The 23,903-nt window shown below is 42.1% G+C and overlaps 1 protein-coding gene across 20 annotated transcripts in view; it reads right to left on the reverse strand.

Annotated features, from left to right (window-relative positions):
- Window positions 1–23,903, reverse strand: part of ESRRG (estrogen related receptor gamma) — a 481,625-nt gene that overhangs the window by 51,664 nt on the left and 406,058 nt on the right. For all 20 annotated transcript variants that reach the window (XM_082217701.1, XM_082217711.1, XM_082217706.1 and 17 more), the window contains 2 exons: window positions 11,477–11,587; window positions 7,818–7,979 (listed from right to left, as the gene is read on the reverse strand). In XM_082217701.1, the coding sequence (XP_082073827.1) occupies window positions 7,818–7,979; window positions 11,477–11,587 (273 nt within the window). The remainder of the gene's footprint in view (window positions 1–7,817; window positions 7,980–11,476; window positions 11,588–23,903) is intronic.

Here is a 23,903-nt window from a genome sequence, read left to right on the forward strand (position 1 = left end):
GGTAGGGTTATTATTGCCCTATTTTAAAAAAATGTTCAAAATTGTTTTTAACTGCTTTTAAACTTGTGAGTTTCTAAATTTGGGGGTTTTGTTGTTTCTTTAAATCAAAGGATGTTAAATGTGCCTAGGAAGAGAGGATTGCAGGTTCTGAGCAAGGGGAAGTATGGGGTGGGGCAGGCTGGATAAGGGGCACAGGCAGTTAGTGACTGTGCCATGTACCAACCCCTCCTCCAATCTGGGGAACTGTGGTTGTCCTATCAGCCAGTCCCCAGGTCTGTGGATGCTGTTGCTAAATGCCAGGTAAGCTCTGAATAAGACCTTCATCATACATGATCTGATTAAGGATGAGAAGGGCAATCTGGTCTGTATCACTGAGAACTAGGTGGGTGAGCAGGGTGGAGTTGGTCTCACCCAGCTGTGCCCATTTGGGTACATGGTTCAGCACCAGGGCAGACTTTGAAGGTTGGAGAGGGTGGATTGCTGTTGTCTATAGAATTTCTCTCTCTCTCCAGGCTTTCTGTCCAGTTGTGGGGAATCTAGAGTGTGTTTTCCTAGCATTGGGCAATCGGAACAGATTAGGGATTCTGCTGGTTTACTGCTGGCCTCATAACCCAGCAGTCTCCCTCTCGGAGCTGACAGAGCTAGTCTCAAAGGTGGTTTTGAGGACTCCCAGACTGATGATTCTGGGGGACTTCAACTTCCATACTAATGAGTGTGGGGGTCGGGAATATAATACCCATTTAAATCATTGCCTATACTTTGTTGCCTCCTGCAGAGCTTTCCCAGGTGGTGAGGAGCCTCTTATACAGTTTGGCCTGAAGGAGGTGGTGGAACCAAAGTTCGCTTGCTGTGACTTGTTTGTAACACAATTTTGAGGGTAAATGTTTGCATTCACCAGGCTATTGACCTGGTTGAACCAGGGAGTTGATTAATGACTCCCTGCATGAGGGGGTGGTCCTTGTTTGCTTGAAGAAACCACCCTCCCTGGATTCAGAAAATCTAACTAACTATCATCCAGTTGCCAATCTCCCCTTCTTGGAGCAGGTGGTTGTAGACAAAACCCAGGCGTTCTTGGAGGAAACAGTTTTTCTAGATCCATTTCAATCAGGGCTTAGGCCCGGTTTTGGCACAGAAACTGCTTTGGTCACCCTATATGATGACTCTGTCAGCAGAAAGAAAGGGGAAATGTGTCTCCTGTTAATTCTCCTTGACCACGGTATCATTCTAGAGTGGCTGTCCTACTTAGGAGTGGGTGGCACCACTTTGTGGTGGCTCTGGTCCTCCTTGGATGGTCATTTCCAGAGGGTGATGGTGTGGGGAGTCTTCTTTGGCCTCTGGAGCCTTCAACCGGGAGGTTCGATTTTATCCCCTATGCTGCTTAACAGCTAAGTGGGGCCATCCAGAATTTTCAAATACATTGTCAGCAATATGCTGATGACACACTGTTTTAATTCTCCTCTATATCTGTAGATGTGGCAGTGGATGTGCTGTACTATTGTTTTGCTTCAGTAATGGGTGAGAGCCAACAAACTGAAGCTCAATCCAGATAAGACTGAGGCACTGTTGAGTCGTACCCTAGACAGGGTGGATGGAAGGCTACTTGCTCTTGATGGGGTTGCACTCCCTCTGAAGGAGCAGGCATGTAGCTTGGGTGTACTTCAGGATCATTTGCTGTTGCCTGAGGCTCAGTGGCCTCAGTGGTGCAGAGTGCCTTCCATCAGCTTTGGCTGGTGGCCCAGCTGCAGCCTTAGCTGGACAGGGATAGCCTAACGTCTGTCATCAATGCTCAGGTAACCTCTAGGTTAGATTACTACAACGTGTTATACATAGGAATGCGTCTTAAGAAATTTCAGCTAGTGCAGAATTCAGTGGCCAGGTGTTCACTAAAGGAAGACGGGTTGAGTACATTGCTTCAATCCTGGCCCGACTGCATTGGCTGCCAATTAGTTTTTTGGGCCCAAATCAAAGTGCTGGTTTTGACCTATAAAGCCTTAAATGGCTCAGAACTGCAATAGCTCAAAGACCACCTCTCCCGATATGAACTGATATAGACCCTGCAATCATCATCTGAAGCCTTTCTTTGTGTGCCTCCTCCACAAGAGGTCTGGTTGCCAAACGAGAACGGGCCTTTTCTGTGGTGACTCTCCATCTGTGGAATGCACTCCCCAGAGCGGCTCGCTTGACACCTTCACTACATATCTTTAAGCGCCAGGTGAAAACATTTCCCTATAACCAGGCCTTGGATTCATTGAAAAAAATCTGGTAACCTTCATCTAGGAATACCCCCAAACTATGTACCTGCTCTGTCAGAGGGAGTGTGACTCCATCCAGAACAACTTGGCTATTTTCTAGCCATGGTAACAACCAAACCAAAGAGCCTCCATTTTCCCTGCCTATCGAGAGCAAGCAGGTGCCTTCACTGCATTCTTTTTGGCACCTGCTAAAAACATTCTTGTTAAGCAAGCCTACCCAGATGCTTAGAAAGTTGATGTGAATTTTAACCTGTTTTAGTATTTAAACTTTTTGTTTATCTTTTCTTGATAATTTTATTGTTTCATCTTTTTGAGAACCGCTTTGAGGTTTGTTTGTTTTTACAATCAAGTGGTGTAAGAAGTTTATGAAATAACAGCATTTAAATACAGCTTATTAGCCCGCATCTAATCCACCGCTGTGTTCACATCAGCAAACGGATGAAAACTTCCTCTCAATGTTCTAATGACCACTCCCAACTACAATCTTATTTTCTCCCTGGTGCTTTTTCCAGGTGTCCCTCTATAACTTCTCTTTTGTGGGGTCACAAGCATACAAATATGTTATTTCAAGATAGCTTACCTGCTTCCTTGCAGGTACACAAATGAAACTCACTGTACCTAGTATGTCAGATTGTAAAATATGCTATGCAAATTTCTGGAGGGATATCTGTGTTTTGTGTCTTTTGCAGAAAAATCAAAGAATTGCAAAGAATAAAATCATTTTGTGGCACATTAAGGGTTTTTTAAAAACAAAAAACAAAAACCCCTATAATCCACATCTTTAAAATGCCACAATACTTTGAACAACTTATTTTTCAACTTTATGTCTCAATAGTGGTTGCTGTCTTTCAATTAATTATAAATCTCTCTCTATATATTTAGTACCTCTTTGGGCAACCTAAATGTACCAGCAGGCAATGCTAGACAAGTAATAATTGCATAATAGGTAAATCTGAAAGCACTTGATGGCAATTGGTTTTATTTTACAACATAAAAAGGTGGGTTTTTTGTTTTGTTTTTTGGAAGAATAATCCAGATTCAATGTTTTTGTACAAATTAAAATTAATTTTAAGTGTAAAACATTGCAAGGACTTTGGTCTAACTTGATGAGTTTTGTGTCTGCAAAACGACAGAGAACATTTTGTCTCTTAAGCTTCCTGTTATGCACATTTAAAGAGCTTAATGTTTCCTGCTTCCACTTAGTAAAAGGAGAGCATTGCGCATTTTTGCAGAATGCCAATGAGACAGTTGCATTACAGAAACAATGCCTAAGTGACTTTGAAAATGTGGTCAGACATCAGCAGAATCTCATCTCATGGATAAAAAACGGGCTTTATACTTTTATGATGTCCGAAAGCAAAACGTACCATGTTCAAAATGCAACACACAACAAAACTAACATACGCTTTCAGTATCTAAGTTACCGTAAGTTCTGTACATCTTACTCACAGATTTATCTACTAATGTAAGCATTGTCTCATTGGAAACAACACAGCCTTCTTAAATACCTATAGTATTTTACTAACAAAGTTACAGTACATAGGAATATTTTAATCTGACACAAAGAACAACAATAGATCTGACTGCTAGGCTGATAATCTTCTTATCACACCCTGTGAAACCTAGCTCTAATATTTGACAGTGTGAGCTTCCATTACTCGGCAACCCATTCTATAAAGGCCAACAATGGAGAAAGAATGAAGTGGAGTGTGGAAGAACCTCCATATCTACATAAAAGAGATTAGAGGCGACAGCGTTCCATTTTACAGCTCAATCATATTGTGTTAGCATGCGCTTATCCGAGCGCGGATGAAATTGAAAGAGAAATAAAAAAGAGTCAGGCAGATAGGAACCAGAAAAGCGAGGCATGAGCAATTTCCAAGGATATAAAAGGATGCTAATGGTGGGGCCCTGTCATTCTTAAAAAGGGCTATTAGGGCACCATCATCTGTTCTTGTGCCTTTACGCTCCTGTAACTAAAGTCAAGAATTTCCTAATACCATTGTGATCATTTTCTTCTACAGATAAGATGTGGTCATGTTTCACAACAACACTTTTCATTTGTTTGATTTATTAATGCAAGTAGACTAATTCTATTTACTGATAAAGCCTTTCAATCCATATATAAATGTATGTGTGTGTTTCCTTTCTGGAAAAGGTATGTTTCTGCTCAGTTCTGTATCTTTTTGTTCACTAGAAAAAAGCTAGAGCAGCACAGTAGTATCAATGGAATTTAAGTGGGCACCAGAAAATTGATAATCATTCAAGGGATTGATTCAAAATTTTAAGAAATTACTCCAAAATTGAGAAATGAGAGGAAATGGTGACAGAATACAGAATAAAGAATAAAGCAGTGTTTCTTCTAATTTTTTTAAAAAAATCAAATTTTCTTGATTTGCTGTAAAATTAAATTTATCTGCATGAGAAAACTGATCAATTTTTAGGTAAAACACCAGATTGAATAAGCTTCTAATATGCTTTGGACATTTACTGGTTCCAAATTATGCTCAGAAAAATCTCCGTAGACTGCAATCCTATACCCATTTATCTGGGAGTCAGCTACACTAAACTCAATGGGACTCACTTTTGAATAGACATGTATAGAACCATGTGTTACAAATTCTATACCCTTAGAAACTAAGTTTTAAGGAACTATAGGAGAGCCATGATTGCAAAGTCAAACATGATGACTGCCATTAACATAAATTGCTGTAGCAGTACTGCCCTCTTCTACTTTTCAGTACCAACACATAGAAAGGGAAAATGGAAAGCTGTCATTAAAGCATTAAAGGAGGTGAAGATGCACACATTTTGGCAAAGTTATCCTTTTCCTGAATAATAAGATGGTTGGAACTAATTTTATTTTATTTGTAATAACCTGGAGAATTATTCTGAAGTGATCACGTCTACATTTGCTTAAATGACTCCATAAAGGACATTAAGATAAATAAATAATAACTATACTATGTTTTTTTAAAATATTATCTATATTTATTTTATTAATTTAGAAAATATGTATCCTGCCTCTTGGTTACAAGATCTCCCACAATGGCAATGTATGCAATGCAATGTATGCAATAAAATATGCTGGTACCCAAAGTTTCAATAAAATACATAAATGAAGTTACAATGTAGATACTCAAATTCTACATCATTAAAAATTGAAGTAACCACGTTGAGAGCACTGGTTTTTGCATCTTGCCCTTATGCATTCAGTATTTTGGTGACTTACTTCCAACCAATAAGTGAAAATTTTAACAAACTTTGCATTCAAAAAGGGCTACCAGAAGGTTCTGTACTCAATTCAATCTCTTATCTCCTTCTAGCCAAGTGAACACCAGTATGTATATTTAGCTAATAGGTTTAATATACCACCATAAGTCGGGTTTTGAATTTGCCTCTGACCATGGGCCTGCTGTTGAAGTATTCCTCAATAGCTCACAACTGGTTCAGATTCCTGGTCTGTAATTTAGAATGCCAGTCTTAAAGCATCCAACAGCTTTCACTGCTAACTGAGGGAATGAACCATTGTTTTCTCTCCCTCTAGATTGCCTGGTTTCTTCCATACCCACAAGCAAACCTATGTCATGTATTCGCAACACAAATCAAACTGATAAAATATATTTGGCAATCACCATGATGCGTTATTGACCGACTTCTAGGGCAAATGCCCCCATATTGGTAAGACTGATGTAGGCATTGTCCAGAGATGAAACTCAAACTCACCTATTTAACTAGCTTTGACTTAATCTAGGGTGCTTTATTAGCAACCAGTGTAAGACAAAGTAGCTAGTATAATACAGAGTGATGTTTAAATTAGTTTACAATTTGCTTGGGCTCATCTAGACCTGCTCTGAACAAAGCCATTCAGAAATGTCAGCTGTGTTCCTAACCACTGTAACAAATTGTTGCCTGAACGCTGCACACCTAATGACTTCAAATTAGCTTCACTGCGATATTGCCTGACAGTTCGTTACGACTGTTAGTAACATAGCTGGCGTATCATGACCAATAAATTGGTTTCAGTGTGGGCTGGGAAAGGGACTTCCATCAATTTGATTAAAGAAATTACTGTAGCATTCAAAGCATAAAGACAAACTAGTTTAAGGAGACAGAAATAAGTTAACTGTACCAGAAAAACATTGCTCATGATTCAAAAGCTCGTTTATAAGCCATTTGTGATGCAAACTCTGAACAACTAAATTTCTTCTGTGAAGAAAAAATGTGGAGCGCTTCAGAACGTGTGTTACTGTCCTCCTTTCTAAGCAAATTATGATTTAGATGTGTATTGATAGTTGTTTATTATTTGGTTTTGAGAAGTAATTAGAATCATTCAGGATTGCGCCTTGCATTGTTCAAATTCACTGGAAGAGACAGTGCCTGATCCAAAGTGTTAAGCTAGCATTAAGGAGAGCAGTAAAAAAAAAAAGTCTCAGAAGCTATTTTATGTTCTTTGTCAAATCCTCTTGAAATCTTCACAACTCATGTGGCTATTCTGAAACAGTTAGGCCTATCCACACACTGGGGGGGGGGGGTAAGCATCTGTGCACATAGCAAAGTGAATAACAATGCCAAATAAGCAGGCACTGTGCGTATTTCTCGTCTGAATGCCCAATCCAACAGCCTGTGGAGAATAGCCCTCAGTTCCTCAAACCAAGGAGCTGATCATGGTGTCACAAATCATCTCCTAGGTTGCTACAGGGATTACAGAAGGAGGAGAACCATGTGTGCCACCTTTAGCTCCTTGGCCAAAAAGGTGGGATATGAACACAATAAATAAATAAATTGCTGCTTCACTCCTGGTAGCAAGATGTATTGGGCCAACCCTGAAGACAAGGAAGGTTGTTAAAGGAGGAAGTGCTAAATATTTATTTGAAAAAAATCAAAGCATTGGTTGCAGATCATACTGGTCATGTAATCTAGAACTGTTATGTTGTCTGCAGACATTAAGGTACACCTGTACTCATGGTGCATGGCTGCCTACAGTGTCAGCTGCTTTAGGACACAGGTGTGCCAACACAAATTCAAACCAAGCGAAATGGGGTAGGTGTGGGAAGGTGCGCGTGTGGCAGAAGGCACAATTCCACTGAACCTGAAACTGAAAGCTTAAGTTGTTTGATATGTACAGACTCCTTTCAAAATGTTATTTCCAGTTACTGTTGCCTGAGGCAAGACGTATAAGCAAAAGACAAAATTCTCTTGTTTATTTTCTGTGGAATGTGGGCAGCATGTGGAAATATTAAACCAACACAGTTTTCACACAAGTGCTTTATGACCATTAAGACTTTGTTGGATGTGCATGTCACAAAGGACTTTAACCTACATGCTTTGCTAAGGGAGAACCAGAAGAAATAAAACCCTGTCTGCAGGGGTGCAATTCACAGGGACCAAGGTGGGCCTAGCATATAATGCTAGTTTAAAGGAGAGGCAGCATAACTAGTCATTATTACCTTGTGGTCTCCGCATTTAATGTCCCACATGTATTATTTTCTTATTTAACCTTTTATGTAATGGTTTTTAACAGACTGAAATCTCGTAAGATATACTTGTTTATAGATTCTGTACCTGGAATATGTTTAGCCCATCCAATGATGACCACCAGCTCTCTGTCTGCCAGGTCACAAAGAGTGGTGAGGGCCTTGATGTCACTGTCTGGCACAGTGGGGTCGGGCATGGCATAGATCTTCTCTGGTTCAGCCACCAGCAAATGAGAGACAATCTTGTTATCTGTGAATATAGATCAGAACATATGTTAATACTAATCAGTGTACTTTCCATGACTCCACTTAAGAATCTAGTCCAACTCCCTGCAACACAGGAATCTTTCACCTAACATATGGCTCGAACCCACGACCCTGAGATTATGAGTCTCATGCTCTATCAACTGAGCTATCCACAAATATTAAGTTTTGGCCTGTATAGCATTTGCTATGTCACTGCTAGTCTGGGGATATAGCCCCTATCTACCAGAATTGGTGGGAATGTTATTTACTTCAATGGGATCAGGTGTGAACACATAAATCTATATATACCACTCATGAGACCCAGTGTGAGGTTGTGAAGCATAGGATGGGAGAAACCAAGGTTCAAACTGTCACTGGGTGAAGTTCAAGTGTTTTCAGAAACTGCATTCAACGGCTATAAAACCTGAGGAAATTCATTCTAAGATTTTTCTTTAAATGTTCTATTGTATAATTTATCCGGGAGTTCTTATCTATTTCTGTCTCTAGTCTTTTACAAACAGGTATGTCACAAATTTAAAAAAATGTCAGTTCCTCATAAACCAAACACAAGACACCCCTTCAAGTATGTTTGTTTATTATTATTACAATATAAAAGCGTCCTGTTGAATGGAGGAACTCTTAGACTGAAAGTTGATGTGGGACAGAGGGTGGAACAGAGATTGTTTCAACTGTTTGACCATTCTAGTTAATGTAGATTATGTATTCAAATCACAGAGGAGGGAAATTCAAAAGCTGATCTGGTATTACAGTACTTAGCAACAGACCTGGAGTCATATGCTCATTGTTTCATAAGAACTACTAAAGCTACACCAACAAACAAACAAAATCCCCCCAACATTCTACTATTCTCAGACTAATTAATGGGTATTATTTATCTCATCTAAAGGTGACAGATAGCAGTTTTAGTATTTCTTGATAAACAGATTTCAGTAATGATGTTAAACTGTTGGCTGCAGTACACACACACACACACACACACACACACACACACACACTCTCCTCCATTAATTCACTGTTTTATTACCCATGGTTGCTTCCTATAACAAAATTATCAAAACAAACAAGTAAATATTTTCACAACTTTTCTTAAATATTTCTTTTCTTAAAGTCCAACGTTTGTCTAGTATTCGTAATAAAATGTATGCAGACAGAGGAGATGTGAGTTGCTTGGATTTTGAAATCTAGTAACTATTTTAACAAATTTGTTGAAATGCCAAAGACTCACCAAGTTAATTATTTAAAAAAAGCATGGATGAGAGCAGCATATTTAGGGGTGGGGTGGTAGAAAACGAAATATTCTCTATTTTCCCCTTAAACATTTCCCTTTGTGCAGTGATTCAGGATGCTGTACAGTTTAATTTAAGGTTCACAGAGTTTTCATACCCATTGTTCTGACAACATGACAAGACCTGTAGGCAGACCACTGGGTTGTGGTTAAAAGAAAGGAAATAATAATAATAAAGTGTGTGTTGTGAACATTTCCTAATCTCTATTATTTCGCTATGGGGGGAAAGCATTGTCAGTATTGAAAGTACAAATCCAGGGGCATTCTGAATGTGCTCAGGAAGCGCATCAGTTAGAATAGCCACAAGCACGGTTCCTAGGTAAATCTTATTTAACGTTTCCCTAATTAGAATCAATAAAACCCAATTTTCATTCCACTGCCTTTGTTGTGCTCAGACTATCTGTCAGAACCCAGAAAATCTCCCTGGCTACTTCTTTATTCAAAGTGATTTCACTGTTTCACTCTTGACACTTGCTGGGACGGATGCAAAAGAACCGAAAAGAAGTTATGCTATATGTGTTTCTTACAGGATGAACTAAGAAAAATGACCAGGGAGCCATTAAATAAATATCTAAATATAGGATTGCATGTGAGGACCGGAAGCTAGTTTATCTTGAGCAATAGAATCCTCTAAAATGTGTTTCATTAAATTATTGCATGTTGTGTAATATCTCAATGATTTTGGCTAGGCACAGGGAAGACAATTCACTGAAAAGTTATACTACATATTTCCCTTTGAAATGAATGGGAGCTGTGAAAGAGCAGAGTAGTATTCTTGTACAGTGCCTGTTCATTTTAATGGGGCATTCCCAAGACGACTTACTGGTGGATTGCACCCTTCCAATTCCTCACATTTTCAGCCGGGACACATTAACCTATGTCTGTGATAAAAAGGCTTAATTGTGAGTGCATGTGCCGAGCTGTCAGCAATTCAACTCAATGGCACAATATAAAACAAATGAAAAGCTGGCAATCTGTGCATCCAGAAAATCTAAACCTCTAATGAAATTAAGCATTAGAGTTTATTGAATTTTATTGTATTATCAGAAAGTTTTTATTATAATGCGCAAAATCTGCTTAATGCAACCCTAGATTGTATTTACAGAGTGGTGGAACAGCTTATCCAGACTGTGTGGAAGATGCCAGATTGGACAATTGAAGGTATAATCAGCATAATGTTTTTTGGAAAGGCAAAAGGAAACGATGCCATATGTTCACTTAAGCTTTAATTTTATGTAAAACTGGTTTCTTTTCCCTTTGACACAGCTAAAATGCCCTTTTGCTTACAGTTCAAACTCTGTTTATTTGCTTTCCAGGTCTCCATATGCTCATGCGTAATGCACACAGTAGTGTCCCCTACTGGGGAATGGGAGGTGAAAAACAACACAGTGCTTTTTTTTTTTACACAACCAGGTAAGTGCCATCAGGGTAATCCTTGGAGCCTTTTACTACTCTTGTCCAAAGTGAAGGCTCTTGTAGCCTGGAGGCTTCTGCCACTGCTTAGACTCCAAAACAGCTATTTTAAAAGTGACATACAAAAGAATTCACAAGTGCTGTTAGCTGCTAATTCTTGTTTTTGTAGACTACCCAACTTGTTTCTTCGAGAATTAGCAGCTTCTGCATGATTTGTACAAATGGCTTTATAAGCCTTTAGCTTATCAAACTGTATCTTGTTCTTTCTTTTAATATCAGCTGCATATGAGAACATTAACATCCTCCCTATGCATGTTGTAGGTGTAGCACTTTCCTGCTTTAATCTAATACTAGCTAGTAGTGTGTCAGCCTTCTATTGCTATAAATTAATGAGGCTCCTAATGTATTTTCATTGGGAGGTTGAGCAGTCAAACTCATTTAGTTAGTGAAAACTGCAAAAATCACTTTCTTGTAAAATCTGAGACTAGAAGCTTCAATGAACTAATGATCACAGCATGAGCTGTTTTATGTACCACTGAAAATAAAGATCACCTGTAAATGTAAAATTTGCACTGCATAAATTGTGCATTAGCAAGCTCTCACCCTTAAAAGAGTCTTTTCTTGACTCTTCAGAGAAAGGATACGGATGATATGAATAGTTTACAAAATCATCATTGATAAGGAACATAATGCATATGGTTCGTTTTGGATGCTTCTTGCTTTACTGGGATGCAACCTCAAGTATACGTACCAAGGAAAAAACCACCAACTGATTTACTTACATGGCTTTTTGGCTGGCTGAACTAGCTGAGGATTCAGGTATGGGCTATTTTCTGCATCTATTCTGCGCTTGTACTTCTGACGACCTCCACGTACTCTGTCTAGGCGCACTCCTGAAGGTGAGACAAAAAAAGAAAGGTGTGTTTAAAACATTTGGAAGAAAATATCTTATGGAATGATGAAACTTTCCAATAAAACAGTAAAAGTTCAAGATTGTTTGAAATCGAAAGAAGTGAAAGAAATGGGCACAGCATAAAATTCAACAACTTCAGCTTTAGACAAATTCAAAAGTATTAGGAAATATTCCTGCTATTTCTGGCATTGAGGCATAAGTGCTTACATTTATACAGGTAAAACAGCACTACCCATATCAAATCAGTATGCTGGGGAAGCCCCAGTATTTCTACAAGTACAGAAATCTGGAAATGGGGTGCTAAGAAAGAGAGGACTCGCTGCAGAATGTGTGCACTCAGTGATCATAAAATGCTGGCTAGTCACAGAAAGCCAGGTGGAAGCAGGAATGGAATGATGTGTCCTGCAGGAGTGCATGGCTAATTTTTTAGAACACTAAGCAATAAACTTCACACTGCAACATTTTGTTGCAAGCCCCACTTATATTCATAGGACCATTCTTACCATGAAATCAGCAATAAAATCAGTGCAATACAGCAAAACAAAACAGTCACAATGAAACCAGCAATGAAGCAGCAGTTAAAATTAACAGGCAGAACTTTAAAGCCTGTAAGCATTTTTTAAAATATTTATCCGACACCAAAAAGATAACAGAGTGGGTGCCAGGCAAGCCTCCCTAGTGAGGAAGCCCAATAATCAGGGTAAAGGTACCCCTGCCCGTTACGGGCCAGTCTTGCCAGACTCTAGGGTTGTGCACCCATCTCACTTAAGAGGCCGGGGGCCAGCGCTGTCCGGAGACACTTCCGGGTCACGTGGCCAGCATGACGAAGCTGCTCTGGCGAGCCGGCACCAGCGCAGCACACGGAAACACCGTTTACCTTCCTGCTATAAAGCGGTACCTATTTATCTACTTGCACTTAGGAGTGCTTTCGAACTGCTAGGTGGGCAGGAGCTTGGACTGAGACGGGACCCCACCCCGCCGCGGGGATTCAAACCGCTGACCATGCGGTCGGCAAGCCCTAGGCACTGAGGTTTTACTCACAGCGCCACCCGCGTCCCAATAATCAGGGTACCATCACTGAAAATGTTCTCTTCCTCTTTTCAGGTCAGATGTTGGACACCTAAAGGACAGCCTTCACCAATGATCTCAGGACATGGAGTATTAAGGGAGGGGCAGTACCTCTGTTGGAAGACATGTTGTGCTCCCTTTTGGGAATTTTCCATTCCACATTTAGTTACAGACATGTTACATGTCACATGTCTATTTACATTCCAGCACTGTTTGCTGGTGTAAGCGGAATTTCCGCAGTGTTGTTTTGCTTTTGCTTTTCTCTCTCGGAAGAGATGGCAAAGAGAGACGACATGTTTCTTTGTCCTGATTTATGGTTAATAAATCCGTAGTTTGTTAGTATGTCTCTACAAGCCTCAAGCCTCTTTCATTGCGCAGTTTGCTCTGCTAAGTAAAGTGTGCCCATGTCAGCAGACTTGGGTCACTGATTTACGTCGCACCAGAGGTTGAGGGATCTTCACAGCGTGACGGCTGGAAGGAGACAATCTGGGTAGTTCATTCACCCTGGTCCCCACAATGCACTCAGCCCTCACCTGTGGCACCTAGAAGCTATCAGCATATGACAGTGGCCACATCCCAGGAAACAGCTTTGACTGGCCGACTAAACAAGGTGAGAGTACCCAATGGCTCTTAAACCCTTGGTGAATTAGGGACTTGCCTATCCCCTGCATGCAAAGACAGGCTCCAACAGATTGAGCAGATGAGACTAATAGTGAGTCCAATGGCCAGGAAGGCTTTTTTTCTGCAGGTGCTGTTGAGGAAATGAGGGGCAGGTGGTGCTCATTAACCAGTGGAGATAGCTCATCTAGGAGAAAGAAAAGTCTGATCTTAAACGTCTTCTGCCTACTCATTTCTGAAAAAGGACCAACAGTCAGGAAAACTGCAGCAAGCAGATGAAGACTGCAGCAAGCAGATGAAGCAATGGGCAGAGCAGAACACTAGCAAAAGCTGTGCTCCCTGAAAAACATGGTCTCCAACACAGCAATTGACAGCATCCAGACTCTGCCTGTCTTGAAAGAGCTGGGTATTCCTCCCTCCCTTGATGAGCTGAAAAATGTCATCATCTTTCAGGCATGTGGTTAAGCCCCAGGACAAGATGGAATCCCAACAGTGCTGAAAGCTTGCCTCAATTCCTCCCTCATGACACACCTCTACGGCCTTCTCTTGCAGTGTTGGGAAAAGGGATCCATGCCACAAGATATGCACAACCCCAGCATTTGGAGCCTCTATAAGGACATAGGTGACTGTGATTATTCTAACAACTACCATGGAATCATCATGCTTAGTACTGCACCTTATTGTTCTCAACAGACTGCAGTCACTTGCTGACAGGGTCTATCCTGGGTCACAATGTGGTTTTAGAGCTCAGAGGTCCACAGTCAATATGATTTTCTCACTACGCCAACTGCAGGAGAAATGCCAAGAGCAGAGACACTCCTTGTAGATTGCCTTCATAGACCTGGTGAAGGCCTTTGACCTCATCAGCCGAAAAGGACTCTTCACACTGTTCCACAAGATGGAATGCCCATCACAACATGATCATGTCCTCCCATGAAGACATGCACACCGCTGCCCAGGAAGATGGGTCTCCTCAAACGCCTTCCATACAAAAAGCAGTGTGAAGCAGCAATGTGTTCTTGCTAAAACTCTCTTTGGCCTATTTTAATCCCTGTTGCTCTTGCATGCCTTCAGTTCAACTGAAGGCGGTATGTACATCCATGCAAGGAGTGATGGGGGTCTGTTCACCCTGGCATGTCTCCATGCCAATACAGAAGTGTGGTGGGTTCTTATCCATGAGATGTTGTTTGCAGATAACACAGCCTTGACAGCACACTCCAAGGAAGCTCTACAGAGACTCATCAAATGTTTTGCCCAATCCTCCATGGAGTTCGGCCTCACCATCAGCCTGATGAAGACCAATATCCATAGCTGTCAACGTTTCCCTTTTTTTAAGGGAAATTCCCTTATTCCAAATAGGATTCCTCGCAAGTAAAGGGAAAAGTTGACAGCTATGCCAATATCCTGGGTCAGGATGTCAATAGCATTCCATGCATCAGCACTGATGACCACTCACTTGAGGTGGTAGACAATTTTGTCTATCCAGGCTCTATCATAACTAGCAAATTTTCCATTGACACTGAGAGAGATAATCATATTGCAAGGCCGCTATGGCAATGGCTTGTCTCACCTTTCCAAAAAGGTAGGGTAGAATGTGATGGTAATGCCCAATACCAATATGAGGGTCTACCAGACTTGTGTGCTGAGCACACTGCTTTATGGAAGAAATAAAAAAATTCCTTCCAGTAGCACCTTAAAGACCAACTAAGTTAGTTCTTGGTATGAGCTTTCGTGTGCATGCACACTTCTTCAGATACACTGAAACAGAAGTTGCCAGATCCTTCTATATAGAGAGAAGGTGGGGAGGGGTATTACTCAGAAGGGTGGTGGGAATGGGAGATTGGCAGATAGCTGAGATGAGCCTGTTGACGACTCTTAACAACTGTAATAGGTCTTACAGGAAAAGGCAAGGGGTGAGAAGGTAAGAAATGGCTTAGTCATGTATAATGCTTTATGGAAGTGAGTCATGGGCAACTTACACCCACCAAAAGTGATGCCTCCATGCCTTCCATATGCGCTGCAACAGGAAGATTTTTGACGTCACATGGCTGGACAGCATTTCAAATCAAGATGTGCTTTCCTAAACTCACATTCCCAGCATGTTGTCACTTCTGTCTCAGTGATGTCTACTCTGGCTTCATCATGTCCACAGAATGGAAGATGGCAGGATCCCCAAGGATGTGTTCTGTGGAAGCTGGCTGCAGGCGCTAGGCCTGTTGGCAGGCTAACTCTGCATCTACAAACATGACATGAAGGCTTGCAACATTAACCTCACCATATGGAAATCCTTTTCAGAAGATTGCAGTGCCTGGAGACAGACAGGTTGTGTATCCACAGCAGTGACCAGAGGAAGAATGACTGCTGAAAGGAACACAGAGGGAAGAAACTCCATGGTGCACCTGCAGCAGCAATACTGGATGCCTTTATCTATCCCACCTGCAATAAAGCATGTCTCTCCTGTATTGGTCTCTACAGCCACAGCAAGCACTGTAGCTCTCCAACAGTTTGACTTTATCCCTGAAGGCATACTCTCCTGAGATAGATGGATGCCAACAACAAAACCTAGGCATCAAGCAATGTATGGCTTTGAATATAAAACAATGTAGGGCTTTACAGATAAGAACCAGCTCTTTGGATTGGACTTGAAAATGGGCTGCAGACCAATGCAGCTCTATTAAGCACTGTTGCGGTGTCCAGTCCCAAACAGTAGCCTAGTGGTTCTATTCTGAACTAACTTCAGTTTCTGGAGTGTTCTTCCAAAGTAGCCCCACAGATTATGTATTAAATTAGTCAATCCTTGATGTTAAGGGAGCATGAATTGCCTCGCTGTTCACAGAAGGCACAGCTGGTGCACCAGCTTTAGCTGATGAAAGACGTTCCATCCCACAGAGGCCACTTGGGCCTCCAGTGACAAAGATGCAAACTAGACTGTAAACCTGATCCATTACTCAAAGAAATGGGTACAAGTCAGTTTTATTGATAAGGCAGTTTGCATATTTCCCAAGGCGTTTCAAACATAAATATTCTTCCTCTCTAGGTAACACCAGAAGCATATCCAAAAGGGTGTGTCAATGCTGCTCAATAGTGGCGAACTTGATACAGTGGTACCCCAGGTTACATACGCTTCAGGTTACACACGCTTCAGGTTACGGACTCCGCTAACCCAGAAATAGTGCTTCAGGTTAAGAACTTTGCTTCAGGATGAGAACAGAAATCGTGCTCCGGCGACACAGCAGCAGCAGGAGGCCCCATTGGCTAAAGTGGTGCTTCAGGTTAAGAACAGTTTCAGGTTAAGTACGGACCTCCGGAACGAATTAAGTACTTAACCCGAGGTACCACTGTACTAACGAAGCTGTGCTGATGTGAACTGTGGTGTGTGTGTGTGTGTGTGTGTGTGTGTGTGTGTGTGTGTGAAAAGCTGTAAAATGTATCAGAGGACACGCAGCTTCATTGTACAGTACTCTAAATGGGTAATGTAAACACACTAAGACCCACATGTTGTATATATTTACAAGAATGCCAAGCAGGTTGAATAAACATTCATTTATCTAAATGAGGCAACTTTTTAAAATCTTATTTGGATAATAAACTATGCAGCATTATTTCGTAATCTGCACGGCTCAGGTGGATTATTGTATTGGGTCCACACAAATTAGATCCTAATTCCACAGAAGGAAAAACAGTTGCTTATATAAAAATCAAGTTACACTGTGGTTTTATTACCTACTTACAACACTGCAATTCACACTAGAAAAAAACTGTGTGAAGAAAAACGAAAACATGGACTTTTATATTTACAGGAGCCTGGTGGCCATGCTAAATAGGTCTGAAATTATTCAGTTGTACATTGGTAGTCACAATACAGAAAAAAAAGTAATCTAGAGATGCAAAATGCAAGTCCATTAGCCAGGCATTTTTTAAAAAAAAGAATCCTAAGTCATCAAAAAAGATAAAAGCTATGGCTCACATTAAAGCTTTCCTGCTCTACTGCTGAATTAACAATTAGCAAGGGAAGTCAGTTTTTGTCTCCTGATAGCTATCTGCAATCTGAAGCATATTACTGAGTATAGCATAGGAAACCTTAAAAGGCACCAACTCTCTTGTCTTCAGCTTACACTTGTATATAAGGAATGCAATTGATAGTTCAGAGAAGAAAGAAAGTAAGAACACAAAAAAGCCTGCTGGATCAGGCCAATGACCCATTTAGTCCAGCATCCTGTTCTCCCAGTGGCCAACCAGATGCCTAATATATTTATAACAGGAAAATAATAATGGCCAGGATCCAAACAACTTAAAAACTAGCATCAAGTTCTTCCCTACCCACCTCACACCCATGGCAAAGTACTATTGAAAGTGAGTGGAGTTTCTAAAGCAGTTTGTGATACAGCATGGGGATCAGCTGTTCAATGAGAAGTAAGATAAAAGCCAGCACAAGAGCCTTGAGTACATTTAAGCAGCTCTCTGGATCCAGGCCAAGGTGTCTGAAATATGGTGGTGGAGGTGGTGGAAAAAAACAGCACATCTGCATCAAAAGGTTATGGCTACTGATGGCTGGAGAAAATGTAACTAACATTTGTACATCAGGGTCTACACATTCGCCATATACTACCGTATTTTTCGTCCTATAGGGCGCACCGGCCCATGGGACGCACCTCGTTTTTTTGGGGGGGGGAATGAATAAAAAAAATTATCCCCCCCCCGCCGCGGCTGCCGCCCCAAGCCTTGTGCACACCTGCCCAAAGCACGGGGCACCCTACAGAGGGCTCCGTGTGCTTCGGGCGACAGGCTGCCGCCCCAAGCCTCGCGCGCTCGGCGGGACCTCCTGCCCGGCGCACAAGGCTTGAGGACACTCGCCGGGGCTGCAGCCTGTTGCCCGCAAGCCTTGTGAGCCCACGGGAACTCCCACCGGGCTTGCAAGGCTTGCGGATAGCTTCCTGAACCCTGGAGAGCGAGAGGGGTCGATGCGCACTGATGCCTCTCGCTCTCCAGGCTTCAGCGAAAGCCTGCATTCGCCCCATAGGACGCACCCAGATTTCCCCTTCATTTTTGGAGGGGAAAAAGTGCGTCCTATGGGGCGAAAAATGCGGTAATTAGTTAAGGATAGATTTGATTTGAAATACATCTAATAAGCACACTTGGACCAGCTTAGCATACATCATTTACTTATTTGCTTTATTTAAAACTGCACTTTATCTTAACAGATTCCAGGGTGGTGTACAAGTGATTTGAATAAAAATATTAATACCAGATACAAATACAGTACCACAAACCATAAGCAAACAATGAATTTTCTTGCAAGCAAACGCACCCAAAATTTCCAATCCAAAGAGATTGCTGTTGTGCACATGTTTCAAAAAGTTGGGAGCATGTGAAGCTTGGTGCTCTAATCTGTACCATTTACAAATACAAATTAGATCACACATAACAGGTGACACATTTTAATTGAATGTCTTCTGTCTGCAATTCAGACAAAAGGTGAATGGAAATAAATGAGTCTGGCAAGACAGCCCTTGAGCCTTACAATACCCAATATCTCATTATTATTTTTTTCAATGGCTATCTATAAAACTGATGCTGACAAGCTTTGAACCTTTTATTTCTGCTCAAGACTAGGTGAATGTTTTAATACAAAAGAGAAAGGACATCTAACAATGTTGCATTAAACATGGGACAGTGCCATTATCACCTCTTCAGTGTAATCAAAGTAAACCCACTATTCATGGCCTTTAAAACAGCTGATTCAGAGTGTACCAAGGACCAGAATTTGCATCTAACTGAATCTAACACAAGTAAGCATGAATATGATTTCAAGTTTATAGTTTAGCCCCACCCACTGATTAAAACAGGTCACATTTCTGGTTAAGATTGTCTCCTAAGTTCAAAACCATTTCTGATTGGCTTGCTTAAAATATCATTGACTCCAAGATTATATCTTTGACTCCAAAATTATAGCAGATCTCTGCCACCAAGTAAGCAATCTTAATTAATCCTGTATGAAAAAGCAGAAAGGAGACTGCAATTTAGAGCAGTATATTTGTTGCAAATGCACTGCAGATACAGTGGTACCTCTGGTTAAGAACTTAATTTGTTCTGCAGGTCCATTCTTAACCTGAAACTGTTCTTAACCTGAAGCACCACTTTAGCTAATGGGGCCTCCCGCTGCTGCCGCCGCGCTGCTGCTGCACGATTTCTGTTCTCATCCTGAAGCAAAGTTCTTAACCCGAGGTACTATTTCTGGTTTAGAAGAGCCTATAACCTGAAGCGTCTGTAACCCGAGGTACCACTGTAACAGTAAATAAGCCAATCCTAATGGTCCGGTTTAGCATGACCATGCTTCAGAACCATACTCCAGTTCAAGGGGCATGCAGTATATGGCTGACCATATATCAAACCCCGTGGAGCCTTCTTTCCCGAAGTCTTGCATACAACATTGCATAGGTGCAGAGAATCCTAAATTCTAGCACTGAAACATGACTTTTTTTCATTATGCAGGAATAGCAACATTAGCCTTGTGGGACTACTGTACAAAAGGAATTTGTCATCTCCTAGCCAATTCTCAGCTGCAAGTAATTCAATACATAATGGAAAACGCATTTCAAAGCAGAACTTTTAACAGTAAAAGAGGAGTAATGATTTAGGGTCAAGCCTTTCAAATATCGTCAGTGAATAAAAGACACAAAAATCAGTTTTGACTTGGAGAAATGTATATGGGATGCTTGACATAGCATCTGCAAAAAAATGAATAAAAATAAAAATCCAAGAACAGGATACTGCATACTTATCCAACACCTGGATCGCTCAGATGTAATGTTTCCCAGTTCTAGTCCAGAAATATTCAGATCTATAAACTATAAGTTCAATCAGGTGCAGCAGGGTACATAAATAAGTCGTTCCCTGGTTTTTCACAGGCATCTGGTTGGCCACTTTGAGAACAGGATGCTGAACTAGATGGTCCATTGGCCTGATCCACCAGGCTATTCTTATGTCAAGTAGATGGCAGAATAACAACAACGTAGCTACTTTCTCCACAGCACAAGTCAGCCATGCAAGGCCCTTATGCTAATCCCTGTGTGTAGTGCAATTTGGTGAGAGAACGGCACAGGTAGACATACCCATTCACATCTCAAAAGCAAACTGTATGCACTGAAAGAGTGCACTTGGGCCTTCAATCAGAGCCCTACTGTCAGCACAGACTCACCTACACGATGTCCCCAATCTACTTGAACCTCTGTTGGTCAGGGATTCCATCCCAATTAAACTACACATTCAGAACAACCATGTGGTACCACTTCAGCTTGCAGGACAATCATGTTAGAATGTGCTTCCATATAAAGAATTCCCTGTCCATGGAAAATTAGTGCATTTGGAAATTGGATGTGAAGGAAGGCTAAAATGGTATGTTTTTACATACATGGAGTATAAAATTTGAGAGGATATGAAGACATGCAATCACCCACATGTATTCTAAAGCTGTACTTCTATAGCAGATGTTTCCAAATGCATAGGTTATATGTTACCATATCCCAAGAAGGAGTAGTAGCTTGGCTCAATGGGCCTTTACTAAGGGCCAGCTCAGCAGCATGTCCTCCACTTACACTCTGGGTCTATCAGGTGCCTATGGATTTATGTCAAATGCGTAATCAAGTTTGAGAACCACACCTACTTTCTTCAGCATAAAAGCTTTTGTTTCCTAGGTCTTGCTGGTGCAATGATGGACAGGTGACTGCTGCAACTTTAAAGCCAACTAAAAGAAGCCTAGTTTGACCTCCTTGAGAAAATGACAGCAAGGGATTCATTTGTGACCACTGAGGGAGAGATTCTGAAACTTGCTGGTACGAAGTTTTAATTAAGCGATCTGAGCTATGAGTTTGAAGGGGGGGGGGGCAGAGAGAAGCCTAAAAATGAGCTGATGCCATTTGAAGGTCAACAGTAGGTCTAGATTCTAAGTTACATTGGTAAAGCTTTCCAGTGAAAAGAATTCAAGTGATAAGATAGTGACACCTCAAAAGAAAGAAGTCTAACTGTTAAGTTCTGGACCATTTACTAGCAACTCACAAGAGATATGGTGTGATCGAAATAAAATTCATTACAGTAATCCGACTGTGAAGTACTGATAGCATGAAATCAGGATCTCAATATCAGTTTCAGAAATAATAAGCAGCTAAGCACTATTTCATTTAGAACCTGGAAGGTTTCGGGATTTATTTATTTGTGCTCCCATCACAAAACATTTAGGTTTAATCTCCCAATGGGCAATAGCATTTGGTGCAGCAATAGGTGAGAAGTGCTTCCTTAAGATGCCCATGTTTACATTTGCTTTAATCAAACAATATATACATAACACCACCCAAATAGTAGTAGTAGGTTTTTTTTAATCTACCTTCAGTACATAATAATTTATTTCACCAGGGAACAGAAGTGCTAAATTAAGTTCACCTGACTGTTAGCTATAAGTCACATGTGCCTGAGTGCAGCTTTGCCTGGAGGGTGGAATGTACAGACAGGAACTGGAGTATCTTCTGTGAGCCAGAGCAGTTTGGTCAAATTCATGTTAGTACAGGGGGCAGCAAAGTTTTTCAGCAAGGGGCCGGACCACTGTTCCTCAGACCTTGTGGGACCTTGTGTGGACTATATTTTTTTTTGGGGGGGGGAATGAACAAATTCCTATGCCCCACAAATAATCCAGAGATGCATTTTAAATGAAAGGACACATTCTACTCATGTAAAAACACACTAATTCCCGGACCGTCCGCGGGCCAGATTTAGAAGGTGATTGGGCCGGATCCGGCCCCCGGGCCTTAGTTTGCCTACCCATGTGTTAGTAGCTTTGAGGATATGAACTATAAAATGGTGATTTTCTTGAGTCAAAATGAGAGTACCCCTAAACATTTTTTTAAAATAGGAAAAAAGCACTGAGTGTAGCATCCAGACATTTGACACATCTAGAACAAGATGTGTTCTCTGACAGATGCTAAGATAAAGTCACAATGTTCTATCCCTGACAATATATAGTCAGGATGTAAAACCACTACGTACTTACTACATGGATGTCAGGGAACTGACATCGGAGGAAAGGGAAGTGGTAGGGCTCCCAGAGACTGGGAGAGAGTCAACAGCCAAAGCAGGGACCAGCAGGGGGAGCGCGGGGTCTCTGGAGGAGGATCTCAGTAATGCTGAGAGAGACGCAGCAGCCCAGGCAGGAAGCAGAAGGGGAGAGAAAGGGGTGAGAGACACTTCGAGCGAAAATAGCGGGGAGGTGTCAGAAGCAACTGCAGGGAGACCTATGCTTCGCCGGAAGCTGTCACGTCGTGAGTCCAGGAGACGCGTTTCCGTTAAGGAACTTCTTTGCTGGAAGCGCTTCCGCAGACAGCCACTGTCGGACTCTACAAGTGACTAGAGCAGACATGTCTGAGGAGCTCTGTCACACACAGAGGTTTGTGGGGTCGCACAAACTCTGAAGGGGCACTATTTTAAGCACAAGCAGCTAATCATCCCCTGACAGCAGTCCGACAGTCTCTGTACGCTGCCTGTGCAGGAGAAGGCATCATGAGCGACCCAGCAGGAGCCGGAGCCGCAGGGGGTGGAGCTGGTCCAAGCTTGGAAGACAGATACCGAGCATTGGAGGTCCAACTTGCGCTGCAGACGGCGAGGCTCGAGGAGAGGAGGGCTCAAGATGCAGACAAGAAGGGGAGAACCACTCAGTTCCCCAGAAAGGTACCAGGATTAGTGCAGAAGTTTGGGGGGGACCCCAAGGATTACCATGCCTTTAGGACTGAAATGCAATATGCCCTGAATGTGCAGTTTGATGAGTTCCCTGATGAGGAATCCCGAGTTGCTTTCGTAATTGGGCATCTTGAGAAGGGGGCGCGAGATTGGGTTCGACCCCTGATGGCAACGCACAACGATATCCTGAAGGACACTATGAAATTCTTTCGTGCAATGGATATCATGTTCTCCAGCGATATTGAGGAGGGGGTAGTGCGCAGACAGCTAATGGCTTGCAAGCAGGGAAGCAGATCTGTCCGTGAGTACTGGACTGAATTTACCATGCTGATTCACAGATTGGGGTGGGATTTATCGGCAGCACCCATTCAGATGCTATTTGAAGAAGGTCTTTCTTCAGCTGTGAAAGACGAGCTGGCCAGGAGCCCCAGGGCGGTGTCTATGGATCAGCTGACCAAATCTGCGCTGACCATTGGAGCGCGCCAGGAGGCAAGAGCCTTGGAGAGGCGGGAAGGGAGAGGGGAACGTTGGAAGGAGTTACGCATTCCAGACATTCCTGAGCCAGCTTTCCCGCCGGCAGAGCCGATGGAAATCGGAACAGCCCGCGCGCGCGCAGTTTCAAAGCCCAGTGAGGGGGCGAAGAAGGAGGGAAAGGGACCCCGGAAATGCTATCTCTGCCAACAGCCAGGCCACTTTGCCAGAGTCTGCCCCCAGAGGAAGGAATGGCAAGGGATGGTGGGAACTGTTGAGGGGGAAGAGCAGGGAGAAACGGAGCAGGTAAAAGCCAACGCCTGGTTGCCAGCAGGGCACTGCAGCCAGGCCAAAGAGCAGTGAAAGTGCCCCTTCCCCAAGTGCCAGTGCCAGAAGCTCCTCGACCTGCTCTAGTG

Source organism: Podarcis vaucheri (assembly GCF_965113315.1).
Source record: "Podarcis vaucheri genome assembly, chromosome: 3".
Lineage (NCBI taxonomy): Eukaryota > Metazoa > Chordata > Lepidosauria > Squamata > Lacertidae > Podarcis > Podarcis vaucheri.